General features: G+C 46.6%; 1 protein-coding gene and 1 long non-coding RNA gene across 2 annotated transcripts in view; one reads left to right on the top strand and one right to left on the bottom strand.

Moving 5' to 3' along the window:
- The window catches only part of LOC310832090 (G protein-coupled receptor kinase 5-like), a 78,577-nt gene that overhangs the window by 4,462 nt on the left and 51,066 nt on the right, over positions 1-23,049 (bottom strand). Inside the window, exons 3-12 of the mRNA XM_083713604.1 lie at positions 20,659-20,771; positions 13,442-13,519; positions 11,735-11,835; positions 11,275-11,367; positions 11,116-11,179; positions 7,767-7,907; positions 3,589-3,779; positions 1,929-1,966; positions 1,370-1,459; positions 804-1,012 (exon numbers count right to left, since the gene is read on the bottom strand). Coding sequence (XP_083569730.1) covers positions 804-1,012; positions 1,370-1,459; positions 1,929-1,966; positions 3,589-3,779; positions 7,767-7,907; positions 11,116-11,179; positions 11,275-11,367; positions 11,735-11,835; positions 13,442-13,519; positions 20,659-20,771 — 1,118 coding nt within the window. The remainder of the gene's footprint in view (positions 1-803; positions 1,013-1,369; positions 1,460-1,928; positions 1,967-3,588; positions 3,780-7,766; positions 7,908-11,115; positions 11,180-11,274; positions 11,368-11,734; positions 11,836-13,441; positions 13,520-20,658; positions 20,772-23,049) is intronic.
- LOC310832798 lies at positions 3,840-7,732 on the top strand. The gene is made up of 3 exons (XR_014558446.1): positions 3,840-4,650; positions 4,799-5,023; positions 7,204-7,732. It is a non-coding gene; the product is annotated as an uncharacterized lncRNA (long non-coding RNA).

Raw genomic sequence — 23,049 nt, 5'->3', positions numbered from 1 at the left:
AAACATTTTCTGTTTCAAAGAGGCCCTTGCCTATGTTTGGTTTAGGTTTTTTTATTCCCCTGATGCCTCCCCATCCTGCCACTAGCCAGGGAGCTATTGGCAGAGTCTGGCCTCAAACATCCAGCTTGGAATGTTGCATCCCAGTAAACATCACTGCTGGGTAAGACAGGGTGGAGGGAGAGGACAGCAAACAGCAACAAAAATCAGAGTGTTTGTGCGCACACTCCTAACAGGGTTCTGCCTTGCTTGAGACGTGGGGCCAGAGGCTGCCCCAACTGCATTCCAGGATCAGGTTTCTGATGTTTAGGTAGCAAGTGCCTATCTACATGTAGCCAAAATGGCAATCTCCATGGACCAGAGAGAGGGACCAGCAGTGCTGGGGGAGCTCATAGGTTTGCAGACATACCCCCGCCCCAAAAAGAGTATTTAGGAAGCAAAGAAACACATAAGGGGAAGTGCTCAACTCCCCCCGAAATAACCTAGGGAGGAGGACTAACAGGCTGTTGGGTGGGGGCAGAAAAAGAGGAATGTTGCTGAAGACCTGGAGAGAATCATTCCATACGGAAATGTTTTGCTACATCTCCCTCTCCTTTCCTCTAAAGTCCCTATAGAAACAAATGCTTCACACTGTGTGCCCTGAAAACTCCTGCAGGGTTGGGCTCTGGCAAGCATCAGTGGACAAACAGTTCCATAAGAGTAGGGCAAGCTGCATCCCTGCCTCCCACAATCCTTTGCACCCACCCCAGGACATCTACCCTGATTCTACAGAGCTTTGGCACAGCCTCTCGCTTTCCCCAGCTCACCGCCTTGCAGATGGCCTTGGCATCTTCAGAGAACTTGTCCGAGTACTGCTCCTGGTCCTCCTGAACCCGCTTCTCCACTTCCTCCCTCTTCACCCGCTCCTTGCGGGCACGAAACGGCGACTGGCCCTCAATCATCTCGTAGACGAGGCAGCCGAGCCCCCACCAGTCTGGACTGAAGGAGTAGCGCTCGTTGTTGATCACCTCTGGAGCTGGAGAGGGGAGAACAGTCAGAGATGGGGACAAGAAATAGTTCAGCGGAAAAGCACATGTCCCAGATTCAATCACTGGCCTCTCCAGGAAGCCAGTGGTGGGGGAGGCCTTTGTCTGAGACCATTTGAGGGGGACCTCAAATTGTGTTGACCAAACCCTGGATTCATGCAGGCCTTAAATTCAGGTCTCCTCAATCTCATTGCCTTAAACTGCAGCCCACCCACCAACCCACCCTGGCTCCTAGTATGGAAAGACTGCCTTCTGCTTTCAGCAAGGAGTTTGCAAAGCTACCCCAAGAGGACTGAGCCAGCTCCTCCACACGGCAAGGAGATCTGAGATTTTCCTTGACTACATACCCATGTAGCCAACAGTTCCTACACGGCCACGGATGGTGTCTCCCTCTGGAATCTTGATGGCCAACCCCAGATCTGAGATCCGGATATGACCTATAGGGAATAAGAGGGAAAGGGGAGATAGAGGTCATCGTGTGAGCCACATGTGTCAGCAGCAAGCAAATTGGGGCCCAGAACCTCACAGGGCAGCCTCAGCATCCAGTTCTCAACAAAAGAGGCTAAAAGATTCCCTCAAGGCAAATCATTAAAAATGCAGTATAAACACAGACAACTGGGAAACACTGGCCTGCGAACACTCCAATTGGAGAACAGCCTTTACCAAAGGTGTCATGGGCTTTGAAGACGCTCGCACTCAGGACAAAAGGAAGAAACATGCTAAGAGGAAGGAATGCTTGGCAAACCTTCGCCATGATCTATCCAGAAACCTATGTCCCCATTGTGGAAAGATGTGTGGATCCTGAATTGGCCTCCACAGTCACTTACGTACTCACTGTTAAAACCGTGTTCATGGAAGACAATCTTACAAGTAGATGAGGGATCACCCAAGAAGAAGAAGACTCACCATCATCATCCAGGAGAATGTTCTCTGGCTTCAAGTCTCTGCAGCAAAGATACAGACACAACTCAGAATGAGAGGCAGGTAGACAGGTGAACTTCTACGTTCAAGGTTCTTCAACCCTTTCAAGCACATAGGATATCTGTGAGGGGAAGGAGGACTGTACAAGTGGGTCCTAAACCAGCATATCTGATATAAGCAGCTGCTCCCATAATCCACCTGCTTCTGAGGTCCTACTCTTTGTGCCACCACTATGTGGTCAAATGAGTGAGCAGGAAAGATGGAGAGTTTTCAGCAGTAGCACCAAGGCTGTGGAACGTCCTCCCTCTGAAGATTCGCCTGGCAATCTCCTCATTGTCTTTCGTTTGAGAATGTGGGTCCCGTCCCAGGTGGATGAGGCAGAGACTCACACAATTATGCCAGCTCGGGAGCAGTTTATTATAAGCTCTCCAGAAGAGATTAGCGTCCTGAACAGGGAGGGGAGCAGCAAAAATGTCCAGCCCTTGTGGTACAGAAAGAAGCTCAAAGTTTCCAGGAACTAAGGCAAAATTTAAACACTGCTTTGGACAGAGGAAGCTTGATTCAGTAACTTACAGCTGCATACGGGAACAAAGTTTTGGCTTATGGGTCTTTCTATTTCCACTGTTCCGTTTGTGAATGTTGTTACCAATGGAACCAAAATGGAACCAGCCAAGCACAATAGGGAGGTTTCAGCAAAACCGGGGAAACCCAAAGTTTGCAGAAGTACAAAAAAAAAATAATGTGGCTGGGGGAGGGATCCCTAAAACAGCCCAATGAGGACTGGCCATGTTCAGTGGGCACAGAACACTGACTCACTGTGGGAGGAGGAATGAAAAACTGGAGGTGGAGGAGAAAATTATTAGTAATATAAGTGTTAGGAACCCCTGACCTTAAGGTCCAGTCACGGATGACTCTGGGGTTGCGGCGCTCATCTTGCTCTATAAGCCAAGGGAGCTGGCATTTGTCCGCAGACAGCTTCCAGGTCATGTGGCCAGCATGACTAAGCCACTTCTGGCAAACCAGAGCAGCGCACGGAAACACCGTTTACCTTCCCACTGGAGCAGTGCCTATTTATCTACTTGCACTTTGACGTGCTTTCGAACTGCTAGGTTGGCAGGAGCAGGGACTGAGCAACGGGAGCTCACCCCGTCGCGGGGATTCGAACCACCGACCTTCTGATCGGCAAGCCCTAGGTTCTGTGGTTTAACTCACAGCGCCACCCACATCCCTCAATATAAGTATTAGTGTTTAGTATTAGTATATCGCTCTTCATCCGAAGATCTCAGGGTGGATCTCCGCATAAAAATATAAAACACAAAACATATAATAAAAACAAGAACAAACAAAATCAATAACATGTCCCCCCTCACACAAACACATTTACAAGGACATAGACTGTTAATCAGGTTCGAAATGCAACCAGAGAGACACAGACCAATATGCCAGGCCTGCCACCCCCATCTGGGCTGACACTTTTCACCCTCCAGCCACACGTGCAAAGGAGACAGAGGGTTTCTCCATCTTGCCCTGTGTCAGCAATGCTATGAGAAAGGCCTCTCCCACCCACGCCTTCGCCCTGCTCCCAGGCTCTCCCTATGCGCCTCGCCTTCCTGGAGCCTGAGGAGCCTGACTGCTTCTCTCTCACCTGTACACAATGCCCTCCCGGTGCAAGTGCTCGAGGCCGCAGCAGATCTCTGCAGCGTAGAAAGTGACCCGCTCGTTGTCAAAGCCGGGGTTGCCCATGTTGTAGATGTGAAACTTCAAGTCGCCTCCGTTCATGATGGTGAGGACCAGGCAGAGGGCATCCTTGGTCTCGTATGCGTAGGCTAAGCTCACCTGTGGGTGTGCAGCAGAAGAAGAACCCTGTTAGATCAGGCCAAAAACACCCCACCATCTTCGCTGTATGCCTCCCAAGAAGTGGCTTAGGAGTAGAAGCTGTCTTGAGCAATGTGAGACCACTGGTCCAGCTAGCTCAATATTGTTGACACCATTTTTGCCCCTTAGATGGCAAAGCATCAGCAGACAGTGGGTCAGAGACCAAATCCAGCAGTGGGAAGCGCCTGGCCATTCCCTCCCCACATACAGAGTCTCGTCCCACTCGCCCTTTCCCCCATGTCTCCTGGTGCAATGAGATTACACTGTGCCTTGCTGCCACCTACTGGTCCGGTCAGGGGAGAGGAAGTGCTCAATGGGATCTCAGCAATGTGCCTCCTGCTGCTGGCCAGCTGATGGATGCAGGAAAGAGTTGAGAGGTGCACAGATTAATGTGATCCTCAACTCCTTCCAGTGGGGAGCCACTGTGGGATGTCAGAAGTCCCAGGACATCCATCCCTCTGGTTCCCAGCAGGCTGGTGCTGGAAACAGTTGTTGGCAGCCATCTGTCTTGAGAAACAATGGAGTGTGCCTCCAGGGATTAAGTATTTAGGGATGAAGTCAAATGGCTGCATTAACAGCATCAAAGTGACCAACTTTGGCCGCAAGCCTGGGCAGTGTGTATGGAGGTCCTGGGCTGCCCCGAGGACAAGACCCCCCTCTCAGTCTCACTGATGTGGTCCAAAGGAAAGCAGAGCATACATTTGGCACCAGCTTGGCTGGAGTAACAGAAGGAGGTGTACAAGGCACAATCCAACCAACTTTGGGACTCCAAATTTGTGTAGGATTTACTCCTTAGCCTTTTTTCTCCTGAAGATTAGAGTTCAGGTTCAGAGTTTTCCTTCTCCTAGACCAGCCTTTCTCAACCTGTGGGTCCCCAGATGTTGTTGAACTACAACTCCCATCACCCCTAGCTAGCAAAGCCAGAGCTCAGGGATGGTGGGAGTTGTAGTCCAACAACATCTGGGGACCCACAGGTTGAGAACTGCTGTCCTAGACGGACTCCTTTCCCAGGCTGACAAGCCCCATCTGTCCCCTCTACAGCATGCCTTCTTGACCACTGGAACCACTCTTGGCCTTGTCCATGGGAGCCTGTCTTCGCATGCAGGGAAAGGTCCCTAACTCACCAATGGTTGTGACCCATTGGCTACCCTCACCTGATGTACCCAGCCAGTTGAAGCTGTTCTGTGGTGGGGCCAGTGGCCGCTGTTGCATGCTGACAGCTTCTATTTTTTTTTTTTTTTAATAATATTTTTATTGGGTTTAAGAAATACAGAAAAAAGAATAAAGGATAGATATAAGAAAGTATAAAAAGAGAATAACAAATTTCCATGTTCTTTTTTCATCAAATCTAAAGGACTTCCCCGCAACCTCCAAACCCTGCATTCTCTGTACTATAAAACATCAGCAATTTGTTAACTTATTTCAGAGCTTATTGTATCTTGCATTTTATCGTGTACCCTGATTTCAAATATACTATAACTCAATTTTTGTACGTTTTATATTTAAACACAATAAAGTTGTTTCATTATTTTACCTCTAAATTCTTGTGTCTTAATTTCCATTTCATTAACTTACATTTGCTGAAGCTAGAATTTCCTAAAAGGTGCATTTTTTTTTAACATTCATACAGCTTATAATATTTTTTCAAATAGTCCTTAAACTTTATCCAGTCCTCCTCGATTGTTTCTTCTCCCAAGTCTCGGATTCTGCCAGTCATTTCGGCCAATTCCATGTAGTCCATCAACTGCGATTGCCATTCCTCCATTGTGGATAGATCTTGTGTCTTCCAATGCCTTGCAATCAAGATCCTGGCTGCCGTGGTAGCATACATAAAAAAGATTCTATCTTTCTTAAGTACTCTCTGGTCTACAATGCCCAAAAGAAAGGCCTCCGGTTTCTTAGGTAAGGTAAATCTAAGTACCTTTTTTAGTTCATTATGGATCATCTCCCAAAAGGCCTTCACTTTCGGGCAAGTCCACCAGAGGTGAAAAAATGTCCCTTCCGCCTCTCTGCATTTCCAACATTTATTGTCAGACAGGTGGTATATCTTAGCTAATTTGACTGGGGTCATGTACCACCGGTATACCATTTTCATAATGTTTTCCTTCAAGGCACTACATGCCGTAAATTTCATTCCGGTGTTCCATAACCTTTCCCAGTCTACAAACATAATGTTGTGCCCCACATCCTGCGCCCATTTTATCATGGCGGATTTGACTGTCTCATCCTGTGTATTCCACTTAAGCAGCAAGTTATACATTCTCGAAAGTAGTTTATTTTTTGGCTCTAACAATTCTGTCTCTAGTTTCGATTTTTCCACCTGGAATCCAACCTTTTTATCTATTTTAAAGACCTCCTGGATTTGGGCATAGTGCAACCAATCTCGCACCTTGGTTTTCAATTTTTCCAAGCTCAGCAACCTCCAATTGTCTCCAATTTTCTCAATTATTTCCCAATATTTAGGCCAGTGGGCCTCCATGTTAAGTCTCTTACGTGCCTTGGCCTCCACCGGTGAGAGCCACCTCGGAGTCTTACTCTCCAATAAGTCTTTATATTTTGTCCAGACCATCAAAATTGCTCTTCTGACAATATGGTTTTTGAACAATTTGTGCACTTTAACCTTGTCATACCACAAATATGCATGCCACCCAAACGCATTATCAAACCCTTCCAGATCTAGGACATCAGTGTTCTCCAGCAAAATCCAATCTTTCAACCAGCAGAAGGCTGCAGCTTCGTAATATAACCTCAAGTCTGGCAGGGCAAATCCCCCTCTTTCTTTCGCATCAGTTAATATCTTAAACTTTATTCGGGGCTTTTTGCCCTGCCAAACAAACTTAGAGATATCCTTCTGCCACTTTCCAAAACATTCCACCTTGTCCACGATCTGTAGGGCCTGAAACAAGAATAACATTTTCGGCAATACATTCATCTTTACAGCAGCTATTCGGCCTAACAAGGAAAGTTTTAATCTTGACCATATTTCCAAATCTCTTTTAATTTCTGACCAACATTTCTCATAGTTGTCTTTAAACAAATTCAAATTTTTGGAGGTCAAGTGCACCCCTAGGTATTTTACTTTTTTAACCACATTTAGTTCTGTTTCTTTAGAGAACTCATCTGTTTCTATAACTGTCAAATTTTTTGCTAAAACTTTAGTTTTTTGCTTATTTAACTTAAATCCCGCCACCCGACCAAAGTCAGAAATTAATTCTAACACTCTTTTAGTGCTAGAGACTGGTTCCTGTAATGTTAATACCAGGTCATCTGCAAATGCTTTCAATTTATATTGTTTCACTCCGACCTCAATTCCCTGAACCAACCGGTCCTTTCTAATCATGTTTAGCAACACCTCCAGAACTGAAATAAACAATAGGGGGGATAGGGGGCATGCTGACAGCTTCTAGAAGCCACAGGTCATAGCTGAGTGCAGGATGGGGACCAAAGGTGAACAAATTACCCCAGAAGGTGCACAATGTGCTCCCCACCAGAGGTAATACCCCTCCCCTAACACTACATACACAACCCTGGAATCAGCTGAGGAGTGTGGATCAGCTGTTTTCCAGCAGCATTCAGTGGAGGATTATGCCACCAAGCTGCATGGAAGTTGGTCAAGTACTGCAAGCAGCTTGCAACCTCTACATGGTCTGCGTTGACAAGGAAGTGGCTCTCCGGGGTTTCAGACTGGAGTCTTTTACCCAGCTCAAGTTACCATGGATTGAACCTCATATCTTTTGTATGCAAAGCATGAGCCCTACCACCTTTTGCAGATGTGCTGCCTTGGAACTTGGGAGATTCCTCTTATATGAGGCATCCCCAGTGGGCATTAGCAAAGGACATCAGGGAAGCTCATGAAAACTGCAGGGCAGGAATCGGAGGAAGGCGGCCTGCAAGCAGTCAGTCTTGGGCGCATGTGGGATATCAGCAGCATCCCAGGCACACACTCACCACGAACCGGCTGTTGACCTTCTCCAGGATCTGCTTCTCATTCAGAGCCATGGCCTCCCCTTTCCGCTTCTTGATGCGCTTCTTCTCCAGTTTCTTGCAGGCGTACATCTTCCCTGTCGCCCGCACCTGACACGCGCACACCTGAGGACAAGGTGAAAAGAGGGCATGGCGGGGCAGACAGATTTGGGTAGAGATCCATACGTGTTCAGGCAAGGCACTATGATAATAATAATAATTATTATTATTATTATTATTATTATTATTATTATTATTATTATTATTATTATTATTTGTACCCCTCCCATCTGGCTGAGTTTCCCCAGCCACTCTGGGCGGCTTCCAACAAAGATTAAAAATACCGTAATACATCAAACATTAAAAGCTTCCCTGAACAGGGCTGCCTTCAGATGTCTTCTAAATGTCAGGTAGTTGTTTATCTCTTTGGCATCTGGTGGGAGGGCGTTCCACAGGCCCTCTGCCTGGTTCCCTGTAGCTTTGCTTCTCGCAGTGAGGGAACCGCCAGAAAGCCCTCGGCACTGGACCCCAGCTCCTTCAGGTATACTGGGCCAAGGCCGTTTGAATTGTGCTCGGAAACGTACTAGGAGCACTAGCACTCATTGAAGAAAAACAGGCAGCCAGGGGGAACTCTGTTTACTCTTGAACCTCTAAAGTACAAGTTATTCCAGATGTCAGGTGGTCCAGGGAGACTCAGTAAGGATAAGACTCCTTCCCTTCTTGCAGATCCTTTCAAGGCACATGTGCAAACCACCAAGTCCTGCATTGGGACTCAGCGAACAATCCCCTTCAAATGTTGGTGCAAAGTGCAGGGGAGGCTCTCAGAAGTCTCTCCCCGCCCCCCCCCCCAAATTTCACAGCCAGATGCAGCAAGAAACTCATGGCACCACTGCCCACCCCACCAGGGTACTATCAGGCAAAACTGCACATTATACATGCAACTGTTGTGTAAGTGTAGCTTGATGAAAACCACTTCAGAAGCAAAAGGGAGAGGTGGAAAGGGCAGGCCTTTCTTTCTTTCCTCTGAATCGCCCCTCCAATGTTTCTGCAAATCTGCATTTTAAACCTGCAAGGGAGAGCGATTTGGAACAAGGAAATGGCAGGCAGGGGAAGAATTGAAGGGAGCTCCCCTAGAGCTGCTTTTAAAATTAAAGAGCTGTTGGTCCGCAGTTCTACATGCTGGCATACAGCGTGTGATGTGGTCCTTTTGTTTCACTCGGAGTGATTTGGGGCACAATGTCATTTATTAGTAGGACCTGCAACAAAATGTTGCGGTGTATCCTTCCTCTTAAAAGGAGTGCTCCTGTTTCCGGCTCTCGGCCAGTCATTCCCTACAAGCGCGATTTGCCATTCTTCCCACCACAGCGGCTAAATCCTGTCGGCACTCACCACCTGACCTCGCTGTTCAAAGGAGTTATTCATATTGATTTTTAATTGTATTTTGATTGCTTCTTTCATTTCCTATATTGTACTGCATTTGAATGCTATGGAATTTGAATTGCAATATAAAAAAAAAAACATAAGAGATAAAAGATGCAACCAGAATACATTTAAATACCATGCAGCATCTAGCTAGCACTGAACACTCTAACTGTCCAATCAAGCAGAAAAATCCTTAAGTGGTCCACCAAGACCCTCAGCAGATTTCAAGTGGTCCATGCAGGGGTGGAGTTTGGAAACCGCTGATTTAGATGCATTTCAGACCTCAGGTGGATATCGAAACTACCTTGGTCTGATGGATGTTCTGTGCCAGGAGAAGGACAAGGGGCCTGGGAGCCTGGTAATTCCCCTCTTCAGGGCCTTTGATGACCATGGTATCCTTCTGGACAGGCTCTTGAAGTTGGGAATGAGAGCACTGTGCTTCACTTTTGCCAAGACAGCTGGCTCCAGAAGGTGGAGCTAGGAGACCATTGCTGAGTCCTCTGGCAGGTATACTGTGAGGATCCACAGGATTCAGTCTTCTCCTGTGTTTTTCTAACATGAAAGCCCTGAGTGAGATTATCTGGGGACTTGGGATGAGGAGCCATCAATATGCTGGTGGCACCCAGCTCTCTCTCTCTCTTCCCTTTACATCTGAGCCAGGTAAAGTGGCAGAAGTGCTGAAACAATGGCTGGGATCTGTCACGTGTTGGATAAGAGGCCAGCAATCTGAATCTTGATCCAGACAAGATGGAGGTAAATGGTGCATGGTTCATCTACCTGAGGAGGTGCTGCTTATTCTCTTTAAGGCTGATTTGCATCCTCCCTAAAGCAGGTGTAAGAAAACCTTTTCAGTCTGATGTCTGCATTCCCTTTCGGGCAAACTTCCAGGGACAACACACCAGAGGTGGGAGGGGCCAGAGGCAAAAGTGGGAGGAGCAATGGGTGACAGTTTTATAGGTTTACCATACAGACCGCAATTGTGAAAATCCAGACATATGGCAGCCCATGTTGGCAGTGCCATTTCTTGTTAAAAAAAGCTCAAAAACTTTGCCAAAAAAAGCTCCTCAACAATTTTTCTGGCTGTCCAAATGTTTGAAATATGGCAACCCTAAATTTTACCTTTGAACAGCAGTCAAGTTTCTACACGTGCTCATGCATCACTCTCTGTCCTCCATCTGAGTTTAGGGACACACTCCAGCCAGGCAAAAAATGCTCAAGGAGGGTGCAGTCAGTAAGGTGTGTGGTCCAGGGAGAGTTCCAGGGTCCAAAGAGAGAGGCATGGGGGGGGGGGCCTTGGTGCTAGGCCTGAGGTTCTCCACCCTTGTCTTAGGAAGAGGTCTTCCCCGTCACCTGCTACCTGATCCTTTAAATGAAAGACATCAGGTACTGAACCTGGAACCTTCTGCATGCAGAACGTGCCACTGAGCTAAGGCTCCTTGCTATAGTCACTGCTACTAACCACCGTGGCAATTCGCCTTTTGACAGGGGTCTTCTTAGCAGCCACTCCCAGACTTTGGAAATCCCTCCCTAGAGAAGCTCAGTTGGATCCCTCCTTGTCCTTCTGCCGGCAGGTGAAGGCTTTTTTCTTCCAACAGGCTTTGGGGCTGACTGACTGCTTTTAATGAAAGGGCGCTGTGCTGTTTTGTATGGTAATTATTGGCATGGTTTTAATAGGTTTTACATCTGCATATAGTTTTAATTTTATCAATGTTCTTTTGTGTTTTAATAATTGGTTTTCCTGTGTTTTTAGGGGGAAAGGCAGGGTATCAATAAATACATAACTAAAAGTAAGTAATAACAACACCAGTGTTTTAAGCATGATAATCATGTATCCTGTGCCTTCGGGAGCCTAAAGCTTTCTGCAATGCCCCAGACCAGAAGCAGCCCCTGTGGCTGCCAATCATCTCCCTACCTCTCCGAAGCCTCCCTTGCCAAGGATCCGGTATTGTCTGAAGGTGTCTTTGGTCACTGATTGCCTGAAACAACAAAGTAGACGAAAACTCCCTTCAGGTGAGCATCAGTATGGCAAAGGAACAAGAGGGGTTTGGGGTGATGAAGAACACCACTTTACCTCTCCAGGTACTTCCACTGGAGGAATCTGTCAAAATACATGCTCTCCTGGTAATTCGTGAAAGGTGCTCCACTGAGGTACTCGTGTAGGTGCCTGTGAAAAAGACACAAATTAAGACTGGGCCGACTCTTCAAGGCTTGGAGATGGGCTGATGAAATGGAGTCGCAACTCCCAGAGCCGGTGGTACAGATTGTACCCACATGTACATGTGCTTGGCGCTTGCCATCAAGAGCTCCTGCCCACCTTGGAATTAATCAACAAAGAAATTTAATTCAGTCCCTGCCTGTCTCGGCCTGCTAAGGAAGGTGAGGCTGCACTTATTAAGCAGCGAGCCCCAGTGAGTGCATCTGGGCATCACAATAAACTGTGGTTTGATATGAACGTGGCTGGAGTACTGTAGTGTCAAGGAACGAAATCCACCCGCCACTACCCACCCATCTCCCCAGGGCCTGGCACTCACTGCACACAGCTGCTGAAGAGGTCTTTGCAGGCACTTCTCTGCAGATTCTCCGTGCAATGGTTCACGAGAGAGTGGCTGATCTCTGCTATGTAGCCTGGGGCCTAAATAAACAACAACACCAGCCATGAGTGACATACGCTTGAAGTGTCTTGAGTGCTGGACTTCATTTCTGCCTCCACCACGGGCTCAGATCTGGAACATTGTCTGATCCCCACCCCCATTTGGCCCAGCTTCCACTCCTCCCCAGCTGATGTTCTCCAGGTGCTGTTGAACTACCACTCAATGGCAGAGAAGCTGTTCTCCAGGTAATTTTCCATATTAAGTAGAATGCAAATGGATTTTTTCCCCTAGAAACAATTAAAAAGGTGAAATACTTCTGGGAGATGATATATAATGAATTGAAAAAAATGTTGAAATATACATTTATAAAGAAACCAGAAGCATTTCTATTGGGCATTGTGGGGAGTGATATAAATAGAAAGGAATGTAAGCTCTTTTTATATGCAATAACAGCAGCAAGAATATTATTGGCCCAAAAATGGAAGCAAGAAGAGTTACCGTCGATTGAAGAATGGAGAATGAAGTTAATGGACTATGCAGAATTAGATAAACTAACAGGAAGGATTCGAAACCGGCGAGACCAGAAATTCACGGAAGACTGGAGTAAATTTACGGACTATTTGAAAAGTAATTGTGAAGAACAGACGACGTTTGTAGGGTTGCAAGAAGTTTTGTGAGGAGTATTATTAGAAGTATTGTAAAAATGGACAAGGGGGAGGATGATTTGTTAAGAGATATAAAGGCAATATAAAGTTAAGAAATGCATAAGAAGTGGTGAAAATGGTGGATCATCAGAGGTGCTGATGGAAGTCCAAAAAGATTGTATAAGTGATAGGTTTTGTGGTACATTTTATAATTTATATGTTAAAATTAATAAAAAATATTATAAAAAAAACAATTAACACAGAAAGGCGTGCTAAGCTTCATGCCCTCTGGCCAAAAAAGGCTGGTAATCCTCAGTACAGATCCAACGCTGATGGTGATCTATTTCATTTATGAATCACTTCCCATGAGGCATCCCAAAGCAATTTACAATACAGCAACACGCACGCACACTTGTGCGAGTGTGTGTTACATACATAAAAACAATTTTGTAAAACAATTAAAAATATAAAAACATTTCAAAACAGCAGCAGCACACACATAAACTCTATACAAATTCTAAACAGATATCAACTGGAATAAAGAGTTTGAAAGAGGAATGTATTTCGAAGGAGCCAGAAAGACAACAGAGGAGGCACCTGCCAGGTATGCAGTGGGAGGGAGTTCCAAAGGGCAGGCCCAATTCCAACATCATCTTGATTATATCAGGACTGGGGCATGGAAAATGGGCTGCGTGAGTCAGGTCCAAAAAGCAAATCCTGATCCGAGATGGGAGGGCAAACTGGTGTCAAGAACAAAGAGCAAGGCTAGGTACACTAGAGCTCAGGTTGGCCTTGTTAGCTAAGCAAAGCAGCATTTACCTAGGATGCCCTTTTATACTTTTCCCTGCCCACGAGGAGTCAATGGCCGGCCTCGGTGGAGTCAGCTCAGGAGCCAGCCCGTTTCCTGGTGAAGCACAGTGAAGTGAAGCACCACACGGGGGAGCCGCCAGCAGTTCTCGACACAGACGCTTTTACCCTTGTCCCACAGAAATAATTTACTTACCTTGCTGTTGAAAAAGTTGCGGATTATCTCTTCTCCCATTTCCTTCCGCTTCTCGTCTGGGGAAACCTCATATTCTACCTGGGAGAGGAGAAAAGGCAACAGGTTGATCAGACCTGAGAAAGGCACGCACACACGAGCTGCAATGTTGATTCTGGAGAACACCCACACATTCCTTTTCTCCTTCCTCCCTCTTTCCCCATGTATTTGCATTCCTCTGCCCTGAATCCCTCCTCGCTGCTGGCTCTCTTTCAGCGTTTTGGGACTGGCACCAGGAGAACCCGTAGCTCAGGAGCAGAGCACATGCTTTGCATGCAGAAGGTCCCAAGCTGAACCACCAACATCTCCAGAGGCATGTATTTTTTAAGGAAGTGATGGGAGAGATCTCTTCCTGATGCCCTGGCGAGACGCTACCAGTCAGAATAGACAATACTGACCAAGATGAACTAACAGTCTACCCGATTAAAAGGACACTTCCTCCGGCATACCATGCCTGCTCCCATTTCGCTTTTGTTTGTCAGTGGTGGCTGGCGCCCATTGGGACTGGTAGGATGGAAGGCAAGGAGGCAGACAGTAGGTGGCGCCAGACCCCAGTGACAAACAGAACCAGCTCCTAGATTTGTCCCCATCCTCCCTGCTGAGATCTCTAAGGGCAAGTTTGAAAGGAAGGAGGGGTAGCATGGTGGGCAGTGCCCCCCATGGGCTGGTTGTTAAGTAAGGAAGCAGGCAGGTGGGGGCTGGCTGAGACAGACTTGAGGCTGCTGGGGCACTCCCCTATTTGCTCAAAGAGATCAGCTCCACTGCTGGTCTTCCTCTTATCATTTCAAGTGCTTTTCTACACAAACTCCAGCATTTGCAGACCTGGTGTCCTTTGCATGTTTTGGACTAGACCTCCCATCACTCCCAAGCCAGCACAGTTGCCATCCAAAGCAGTTGGAGGGCACCAGGATGGCAAAGGCTGGCACTTATGAATGCATGCCGTACATCAGCCTGGTACTGAACAACTCACCTGCTCATAGCTACTTTATGCTGCGACAAACCTTTGGCGCCTCGTAGTTTTTGAGTGCGGGAACTGGAAACCTTGCATGCAAGAGGTCCCCTTTATGAATACATACACACACAAAAAACATGTTCTTTTCCCTGCTCTGGGGTCCACCTCCCTCCTTCCTGGCCCTTTTCCACAGGTTTGCCTTGCACTACAGAGAGGAGCACACTGCTGCTATAAAAATCTGACCTGCAGCTCCCCTCCCAATTGTTTTGGAACACAGCTCGGTGCTAGGAGACGAGAGAGGGAGAGAAACAAGAAAACGCCCTCTCTCCCACCCAGCCAGCCACCGTCCCTCTGCCACACACAGAAATGGCAGGGATGAGGAGCAGGCAAAGGGTTAATTGGCCTGGCATGTCCTGGAGAGAACGGACCACAACGCAAGAGTGCATTCAAGTCAAATATGGAACTGGGGTGAATAGCCAGAGTTGAGAAGTAGCCAATCAGAGGAGGAGCAGGTGCATAGAGTTTGGTTTGTTCTTTTTTAAAACAACAACACAACCTTCCTCTTTCTTAAAAGCAGGACGTGCCAATGTAGGAAGCGGCAGGCGGATAGCCGGGATGGCTGAGGAGTCATTGCCTTTCTCAAGGTTCAAGTGACAACTCTGTTCTCCTTAATGAAAAGGCCGCAGCGTAGCAAATGGGAAGGAATGTGCAGCATCTCCTGTGGGGGTAGAAGAAAGCTCTCTGAGCTGACCCTGGGCTGCAGGAGTGGCTGTAAGGAGCTCCCTCTGTAGCTACGGCGGAGCAGGGCCACCCACAGCTAGAAAAAAGAGACAGGAGAGTACAGTTGCTACTATTATCCAGTTGTGCCTACTCAATGCCCGGTGCTTCTCTATTTATACTCCTTGCTGCAGCGAGATGAATTTGTTCTTCATAATGTACCTGTTTAACTGCTCCCCTTCTTGAAGGCTGGGCTCAGCTGTTGGAAGTGCAACAGCAGAGATCATTCTGTATGCTAAAGGGTTAATTCTGTTAGCAACAAAGTCAACTTCGGGGTGAGGGGATGTGTGGAGGTGTTTGCTTAGGAACCAGGCAGAAGAGCATGAAGTTTCCTGGGGTAGCGCACATCCTGATTGGCTAGGTAGCTCAAGAAGTTTTTCCTATGTGTGTTTGGTTGACTATCACCCTGCCACGTACAAGGTCTGAAGTGAGAATGGCAAACTTCTCTGTTTATTGCTCTTCATATTCTACACTGCTTTTGTTGTTTCCTCAGTTAAATGGTGTCAAGGATTTCCTTTCTCACTAGACTCTTTCTGCATTATTTGTCTACGGCCATACTACCCTGAACACGCCTGATCTCGTCTGATCTCGGAAGCTAAGCAGGGTCAGGCCTGGTTAGTACTTGGATGGGAGACTCTTTCTGCATTATTTAAGTGAATTCTTTTTTGGCAATGCTTGGGGGCACCCTAAGTTGTGCCCTTTATTGAGAGCTCAGAAGGCTAATTCACGTATCACGCGGAGCACAAGGACCAGCTGTCTCTACACACCTACAAGTGTTTGTTTGGAGGTGTGTACCCTTATTGATTTGTACAGCTCAACTCTTGCAGACACAGACTGTACACTTGTTCACAATGACCTAGGAGTGTACCACTCAACCATCTGTGTACAGGGGGGAACAGACTGTACATTCTTTGAATGTAGGTTGCGGAAAGGATCCCCAAACTTTGAGGAAGGCAAGATGGTTCTTTCCAATCCTTCAAAGCCAAAGCATCCGACAAAAACTCTCATAACATCCCTTGTAAAAAAGGTCCCTGGCTCAGCAGGGCTTCGAACCAAGTTTTTTAACACACTGCGAGTTTTCATCGCTAAGCCTTTTGCTAGCTGCAACCGTCACAGCCTAGCGGAGGATCGCTTTCCGAGCATGTGTTTCCCATTTAGCAGCCATCTGACCAGATCGGCATTCCTGTCATTCACAAGCAGCAAGCTTATGCAAATAAGAAAAAGGCCTAACTTTTGTGTACGCTGGTTTAAAATTTGCTAGCAGGGCCCATGACTTCTCCCTGTTACACACAGGGACACAAACTTAAGCGGGTTCGACAAGCCGCCTTCAATGCGGACGGAGGAGTTGGGGAGAGAGATGTTCAATTGCATAAACACAGTATGGTAATGGGAAACACAGATCATTTTATGAGACTTATGTTCCCTCTTAAACAGCATTGAAAAGTACCTCTTGGCATCGTATAAGCTCAGAGTAGGAGCAAATGGATTTCAGATCAAAACTTTGTGTGAGCTAGCAAGAAGAAAGAAAGAAAAATAAATTTCCTTTAAGCTTAAAATGAGTTGACATGACCTGGAGCAATAGTTTGTTCTGCTGGATGCAAAAAAATGCTTCCAGAACCAGCAAGCCTTGAAAAGAACGAAGGGGGTGGTGGGGCGAAGCTCATGAAAACACTAGGATATTATTTCGGATGAAGGGCTGACTTTTAAATTATACGTCATCTGAATGGAATTTTTGCACCGTTGACTTTAGAATGGGCGAGAAACGCACTCTCCCAGCGGAAAAGGTCTCTCTTCAGGAATTCATTTTTTCGCCTTCCCCTCATGAGCAAATCAGGAAGGCAGCAGTGGCGGGGAAGTGAATCTGGTGAAAATAACAGGGAAAAGGGGTCTGTGAAAAAAATCGAGATCTGAAAGAGTTGTGGCTTCCTACAGGCTCTTTTTCAAAACAGCCCATGGATTCTAGAAATGGAGGAACGATACACACATTCCAGGCAGGGGTCCAGAAACCCTACAAGTCTAGCAAAGTGGTTAGATTTAGGGCTGGCTCTACTGTTAGGCAGAGTGAAGCAGCTGCTTCAGGAAGCTTGATTTGGAGGCCATGAAAGAGCAGCAAATTGTCTGTTATTCAGTTTATTAATACTGTGTTTCTACTCCAAACGAAATACAGTTTGGGGATTTTTCTGACCCAGATGCCAACATAACCTGGTCAGCCTTGGGTAATACCCACCTTAATTCTGTCTGCGTTTTCTGTTTTCCTTCAGGCAGCAAAATATCTTGGGCCAATGCTGACTAGAATGTTATTTGCATACAGGAACCTCAGTTTCTAATCCCTGTTCACTATGAAATTCACTCAGCAGTCATGAAAAAAATCATTATCCTGGCTCAACCTACCACACAGGATTATGAAAATATTTTATTCTCTTGTTAGGTATGCTGTTTTAAATGTGCATTTTATATTTGACTTCATTTCGTAATGTTTTCTTTTGAAATGTTTAAGATTTTTGTTTGTTAACTTTGTTGCGTTAAATGGGCATTCTGTAGTTGAACTCCTTTGCAATGTTTTCTTTTGAAATATTTAAGGTAGTATTTTACTTTCCTGTTAATTATGCTGCTTTGAATGTATATGTTATATTGGACTTTTTAAGTAATGATTCACTCTGTATCGATTGATTTATTTGATGTTTTAATGTACGCTGTAAACCGCTTTCCCCCCTTTACAAAGCCGTATAGAAATGAAATGAATGGATGATGATGTTGAAGAAGAAGAAGAGGAGGAGGAGGGGGAGGAGGAGGAGGAGGAAGAAGAAGAAGAAAGCCGCTTGGAGAAAGGGTGTGATTAAAATAGAATAATGCTTATGTCCAGACGTGTACAGTGAACTACATATTCTACTATGGTTAGGATAGGTAGAGCAGGAGGCAACTATCCTTTGGACCCCCATTTGCAAACTGGAGAAACTGTTGCAGGCAACAGACACATCCTGCTATCTAATCTATTCTACTGGCTAGTGCAGAATGCTTCTTTCAAGTCTAACTCTAGTGAGCGGAGGGAGCCCTGCAGATGTTGGAGATGCAACAGCAGAGATCATTTCGTGAGTAACTTAAGGGTTAATTCTCCTATCAGTAAGTCAGATAACCTAGAGGGATGGAGGTATTGCTTAGCAACAAGGCTGCATAACAAGATCTTCACCTGCTCCAATTGCCTGTGTAGTTCTGAGGGGGATTTTTATTCTGTATGTTTGGCTGAATGTCTCCCTTCTATGTACAAGGCCTGGCCTAAGAAAGGCAAATCCTCTCTTTCTCCTGAAATTATACACTTTTTTGCTCACTTTCCTCAGTCAGGTGTTATCAACTTTTCTCTCTGGACTCCACCCATGCGCACGAGTAGGCACATAGCAACCCCTGAGTTAAGAGTGTGGGATCAAGACTGATTAAAAATTGCATGGCTGAGTTCTGCTTCAAATCCCTACACCGTCATGAAGCACCATGCATGACTCCACATGGGCTTATTGTGAAGTTAGAGGGGGAAACAACAACAACAACAACAACAATAATAATTTATTATTTATATCCTGCCCATCTGGCTGAGTTTCTCCAGCCACTCTGGGTGGCTTCCAATCAAGAGTTAAAAACAGTACAGCGTTAAATATTAAAAACTTCCCTGAACAGGGCTGCCTTAAGATGTCTTCAGGTAGTTGTTTATCTCTTTGACATCTGATGGGAGGGTGTTCCACAGGGCGGGCGCCACTACCGAGAAGGCCCTCTGTCTGGTTCCCTGAAACCTCACTTCACGCAATGAGGGAACTGCCAGAAGGCCCTCAGCGCTGGACCTCAGTGTCCGGGCTGAATGATGGGGGTGGAGACGCTCCTTCAGGTATACAGGACCGAGGCCGTTTAGGGCTTTAAAGGTCAGCACCAACACTTTGAATCGTGCTCAGAAACGTACTGGGAGCCAATGCAGATCTCTCAGAACCGGTGTCCTGTGAAAGCCATGTGCAATGCATGTACAATGCATGAACTTCTTGGATGGGATATTAGCTACTTAATTCTCTTTTTATCCAGCTCTCCATCCAAGTAGTCAGTGGCGTAGCGTGGGTTGTCAGCACCCGGGGCAAGGCAAGTAATTTGTGCCCCCTAACCCGTGGATTTGCGCCCCCTAACCCGTGGAATTGCGCCCCCTAACCCTAACCCCCAGATGTTGCGCCCGGTGCGGCCGGCCCCCCCTGCACCCCCACGCTACGCCACTGCAAGTAGTTCAAGGTGGCATCCATTTTAACGTCACAAAAACCGTGCAAGGGAGATCAGGCTAAGATATGATTTCCAACAAAAATATAAATGTTTTTAAAAGAAATAGTGGCCTCCCCAAGAACACCCACTGAGCATCTTGGCCAAGTGAGGATTCAGATCAGTTCTCTCTTCTCGGAGGCTGGGTTTGCATGTAATACTAAACCAAGCCTTGGCTTAGCTCAAACTAAGACATGTGTGGGTTTCTAGAGCAAAGATTTTGGTCTTGGTATTCCTCCCTCAGTCCTGTCGCCACCACACCATCAGGGGCTGAGCCACCCCGGACTGTGGTTTGTCTCGCTCCAGATAAACCATGAGCTGCGATCAAAATGGCTGTGTTCCACCTTCACGGTCAGAGGCAGATGCCAGTAATCCCAAGTGGGAAGAACACTGTGGCACTCAGGTCTGGCTTGCAAGCTTCCCACAGGCAGGTGGTCGGCTACCGTAAGAATAGGATGCTGTACGGCAAGAGTTTTGTTGGCCCAGAAATGAAGCAAGAAGAAATACTGATGAAAGAAGAATGGCAGATGAAGAAGAAGAAGAAGAGTTTGGATTTGATATCCCGCCTTTCACTCCCCTTCAAGAGTCTCAACGCGGCTAACATTCTCCTTTCCCTTCCTCCCCCACAACAAACACTCTGTGAGGTGAGTGGGGCTGAGAGACTTCACAGAAGTGTGACTGGCCCAAGGTCACCCAGCAGCTGCATGTGGAGGAGCGGAGATGCGAACCCGGTTCCCCAGATTAGGAGACTACCGCTCTTAACCACTACACCACACTGGCTCCAATTAACGGACTACGCAGAACTGAACAAAATGACAGGAAGGATTCGAAACCTGGGGGACCAGAGATTTACAGAAGATTGGAATAAATATACGAGCTATTTGAAGAGCAACTGTAATCAACAAATAATGCTAGTAGGACTACAAGAAGTTTCATAAGGAGGAATATATGAAATATTGGAAAGAAGCAGCAATATTGAGGATTGAACTTGGGCCCTTCTGCATGCAAAGCATGTTCTCTACCCTAGTTCTACGGTCTACCCATTTCAATAGCCTTATATTTAAACAGAGGCTCTCCAGAAAGCATCGCACAAGCGAGCCCAAGGTGGACAGCTCTGAGCAGCAAACATGCCTCTGAGCCAGACCCGCTCTAGGCATGGCACTTGCCTTACCACAGCATCCAGGAAGTGGATACAACGCAGGAGCTCCAGCCGCGTCTCGCAGAACTGTCGGAAAAGCTGCCGGCCAATCGGTTGCTTGTCACACAAGCTGCTGTAGTCTCGTTCTGCAAAGGAAGAAATGGAAGAATGGGGTTGTTGTTTTTTCAAGGGCAGGTGGAAAACGACACATCAGCTGTCTGTACTGCTTTAAGTGGAATACAAAGAAAGACGCAGTCTCTGCTACAATTCAGAACTTAACAAACTACAGTCACACCTCATGTTATGACTGCTTCATGTTACGTTCTTTCAGGTTACGTCCCGCGGCGACCCGGAAGTACCAGAAATGGTTACTTCCGGGTTTCGCCACTCGCGCATGCGCAGAAGCGCAAAATGACATTACGTGCATGCGCAGAAGCGGCGAATCGCAACCCGCACGTGCGCAGATGTGCTGCTGCGGGTTGTGCTCTTTTTCTGTTGCGAACGGGCCTCCGGAATAGATCCTGTTCGCAACCAGAGGTACCACCGTATTGCCCTCACAGAGCTCCAGTTCTCTGAGTGGTTAAATAATCAATCTCTTTTCCTAGGGAATTGTAGCTCTGGGAGGGGAACGGGGGCCTCCCAATGACTCTCTGCACCTTTATGAAACTACAGTTCCCAGGATTATTGGGAAAAGCCATGCCTGTGCAGAGTTGGCACAGCAATAAAACTGCTAGCACATTTGCAAAGCTAAGTGAGGTTTCAAATTGGATTCCTGCATTGCAGAGGGTTGGCCTAGATGACCCTCAAGGGCCCTCCAAGTTCTGCAATTCTATGATAAGTGATATGAAGCTGCTTATATGCATAGTGCAGCTGAGGCCTTAGGGCAAGCCCACTGAAATGAATGAACACGACTAAGTTAGGGTCATTAATTTCAATGGCTCTGCTCTTAGTAAAACTTAACTGAATAGCATGCTATACACTTTGGGCCGTGAGTCAATCTGCAGACTCTGCTCTTTAAAGCTGCCTCGTGACTGTTAATGGGAGTTCTAAGGAATGGCCAGTCCCGAGGGGTGTGGAGAAGACAAACAAAAATTGAACTGTTAGGAAAGCGATAGCCCCTCCATCTCCACCCCACCCCACAAATATGCCCGCAGGTTGCGCGTAAAGTCAGCGTGGCAGACGCTTCTCAGGGCTGCCTCCTCCTGGGTGTCGCACGGGGCAGCTGCATGCTGTGCTCAGCTGCGCACTTGCGCATTCCAGGCCTGTGACCTCTGGCTGCCACAGCCATGACACGCTGCGCCTCCTTGCTGAGACCTCCGTTCCTGCTCCTCTCAGACCCCCTGCCCTCCCCCTTGGCCAAGGAGGAGAAGGCCTCTGCAGAAATGCACGTCTGAGCTGCAGGAACATGCACGCTCTCATATCCAAGCCCTGCGCCCCCCGCCTTGAGAACAAACTTCAGCATGGGGAGGGAGGCATGCGCAGAAGAAGTCCCTCACACTTCTCAAGAGCCTTGGGAAAGAGCAGGCATCTTCGAAACACAGAGGGATCCAAACAGAGTCAGCCTAAGGCGTTTTGCTGCCTGAAGGGCAAGAGGGCAGCCTCCCTTTCCACACACGACCCAGGACCCATCTGCACTACACATTTAAAGCACTACAGTAACACTTTAAAAAGTCATGGCTTCCCCAGATAATTCTGGGGACCGTATTTCCTTTTTTAAAAATATATATATATATATATATTCATTTTTCATTTTCATTCATTACATAAATTTCAAATTCTTAATGTTCACTATATATTCCTCCCTCCCTCCCCTCCAAGACTTCCCCCAACTTGTGTTCCTGGTTTGTTTCTGTTTTCACCCGCTTTGCTATCTCTCAACAGAAAAGGTTATTAATAACATAACATCAAATCTAAAAACATAAAATTAAAATTAAATACATCATCTTGTTTCACTATTTTCTAAACATTTTCTGATGCTAATAATGTGAATGCCTATTTAAATCCTGCCATCAAGTCTATTGCCTTTCTTTGTTTCTGCAAATATAATATGAATAGTTCCCAATCTTGTTCAAAGTCTCTGTTGTCTTTTTCTCTTATTCTTTCTGTCATTTTTGCCAGTTCTGCAAAGTTCATCCACTTCTCTTGCCGTTGTTCTTTAGTTGGTGGGACTGTATTTCCTTAAGGGTGCTGGAAATGGCTGGGCGACCCCTTATTCCCCTCACAGAGCTGCAACTCCCAGAGTTCCCTGGGAAGAGGAGTTGATCATTAAAGGTGATCAATCTGGAACTGTAGTTCTGTGAGGGGAATAGGGGGGTCTCCTCACAACACACAGCACATTTAACAAGCTACACTTCCAGGATTCTGGTTGAAGTGGTATAAAACTGCTTTAAATGTAAAGTGCAGATGGGGCCTAGGATTCAGCAC

This window comes from Podarcis gaigeae (assembly GCF_964106915.1).
Source record: "Podarcis gaigeae genome assembly, chromosome: 15".
Taxonomy (NCBI): Eukaryota; Metazoa; Chordata; class Lepidosauria; order Squamata; family Lacertidae; genus Podarcis; species Podarcis gaigeae.
The sequence above is the reverse complement of the archived record's forward strand: the minus strand, read 5'-3'. Positions and strand labels throughout refer to the sequence as shown.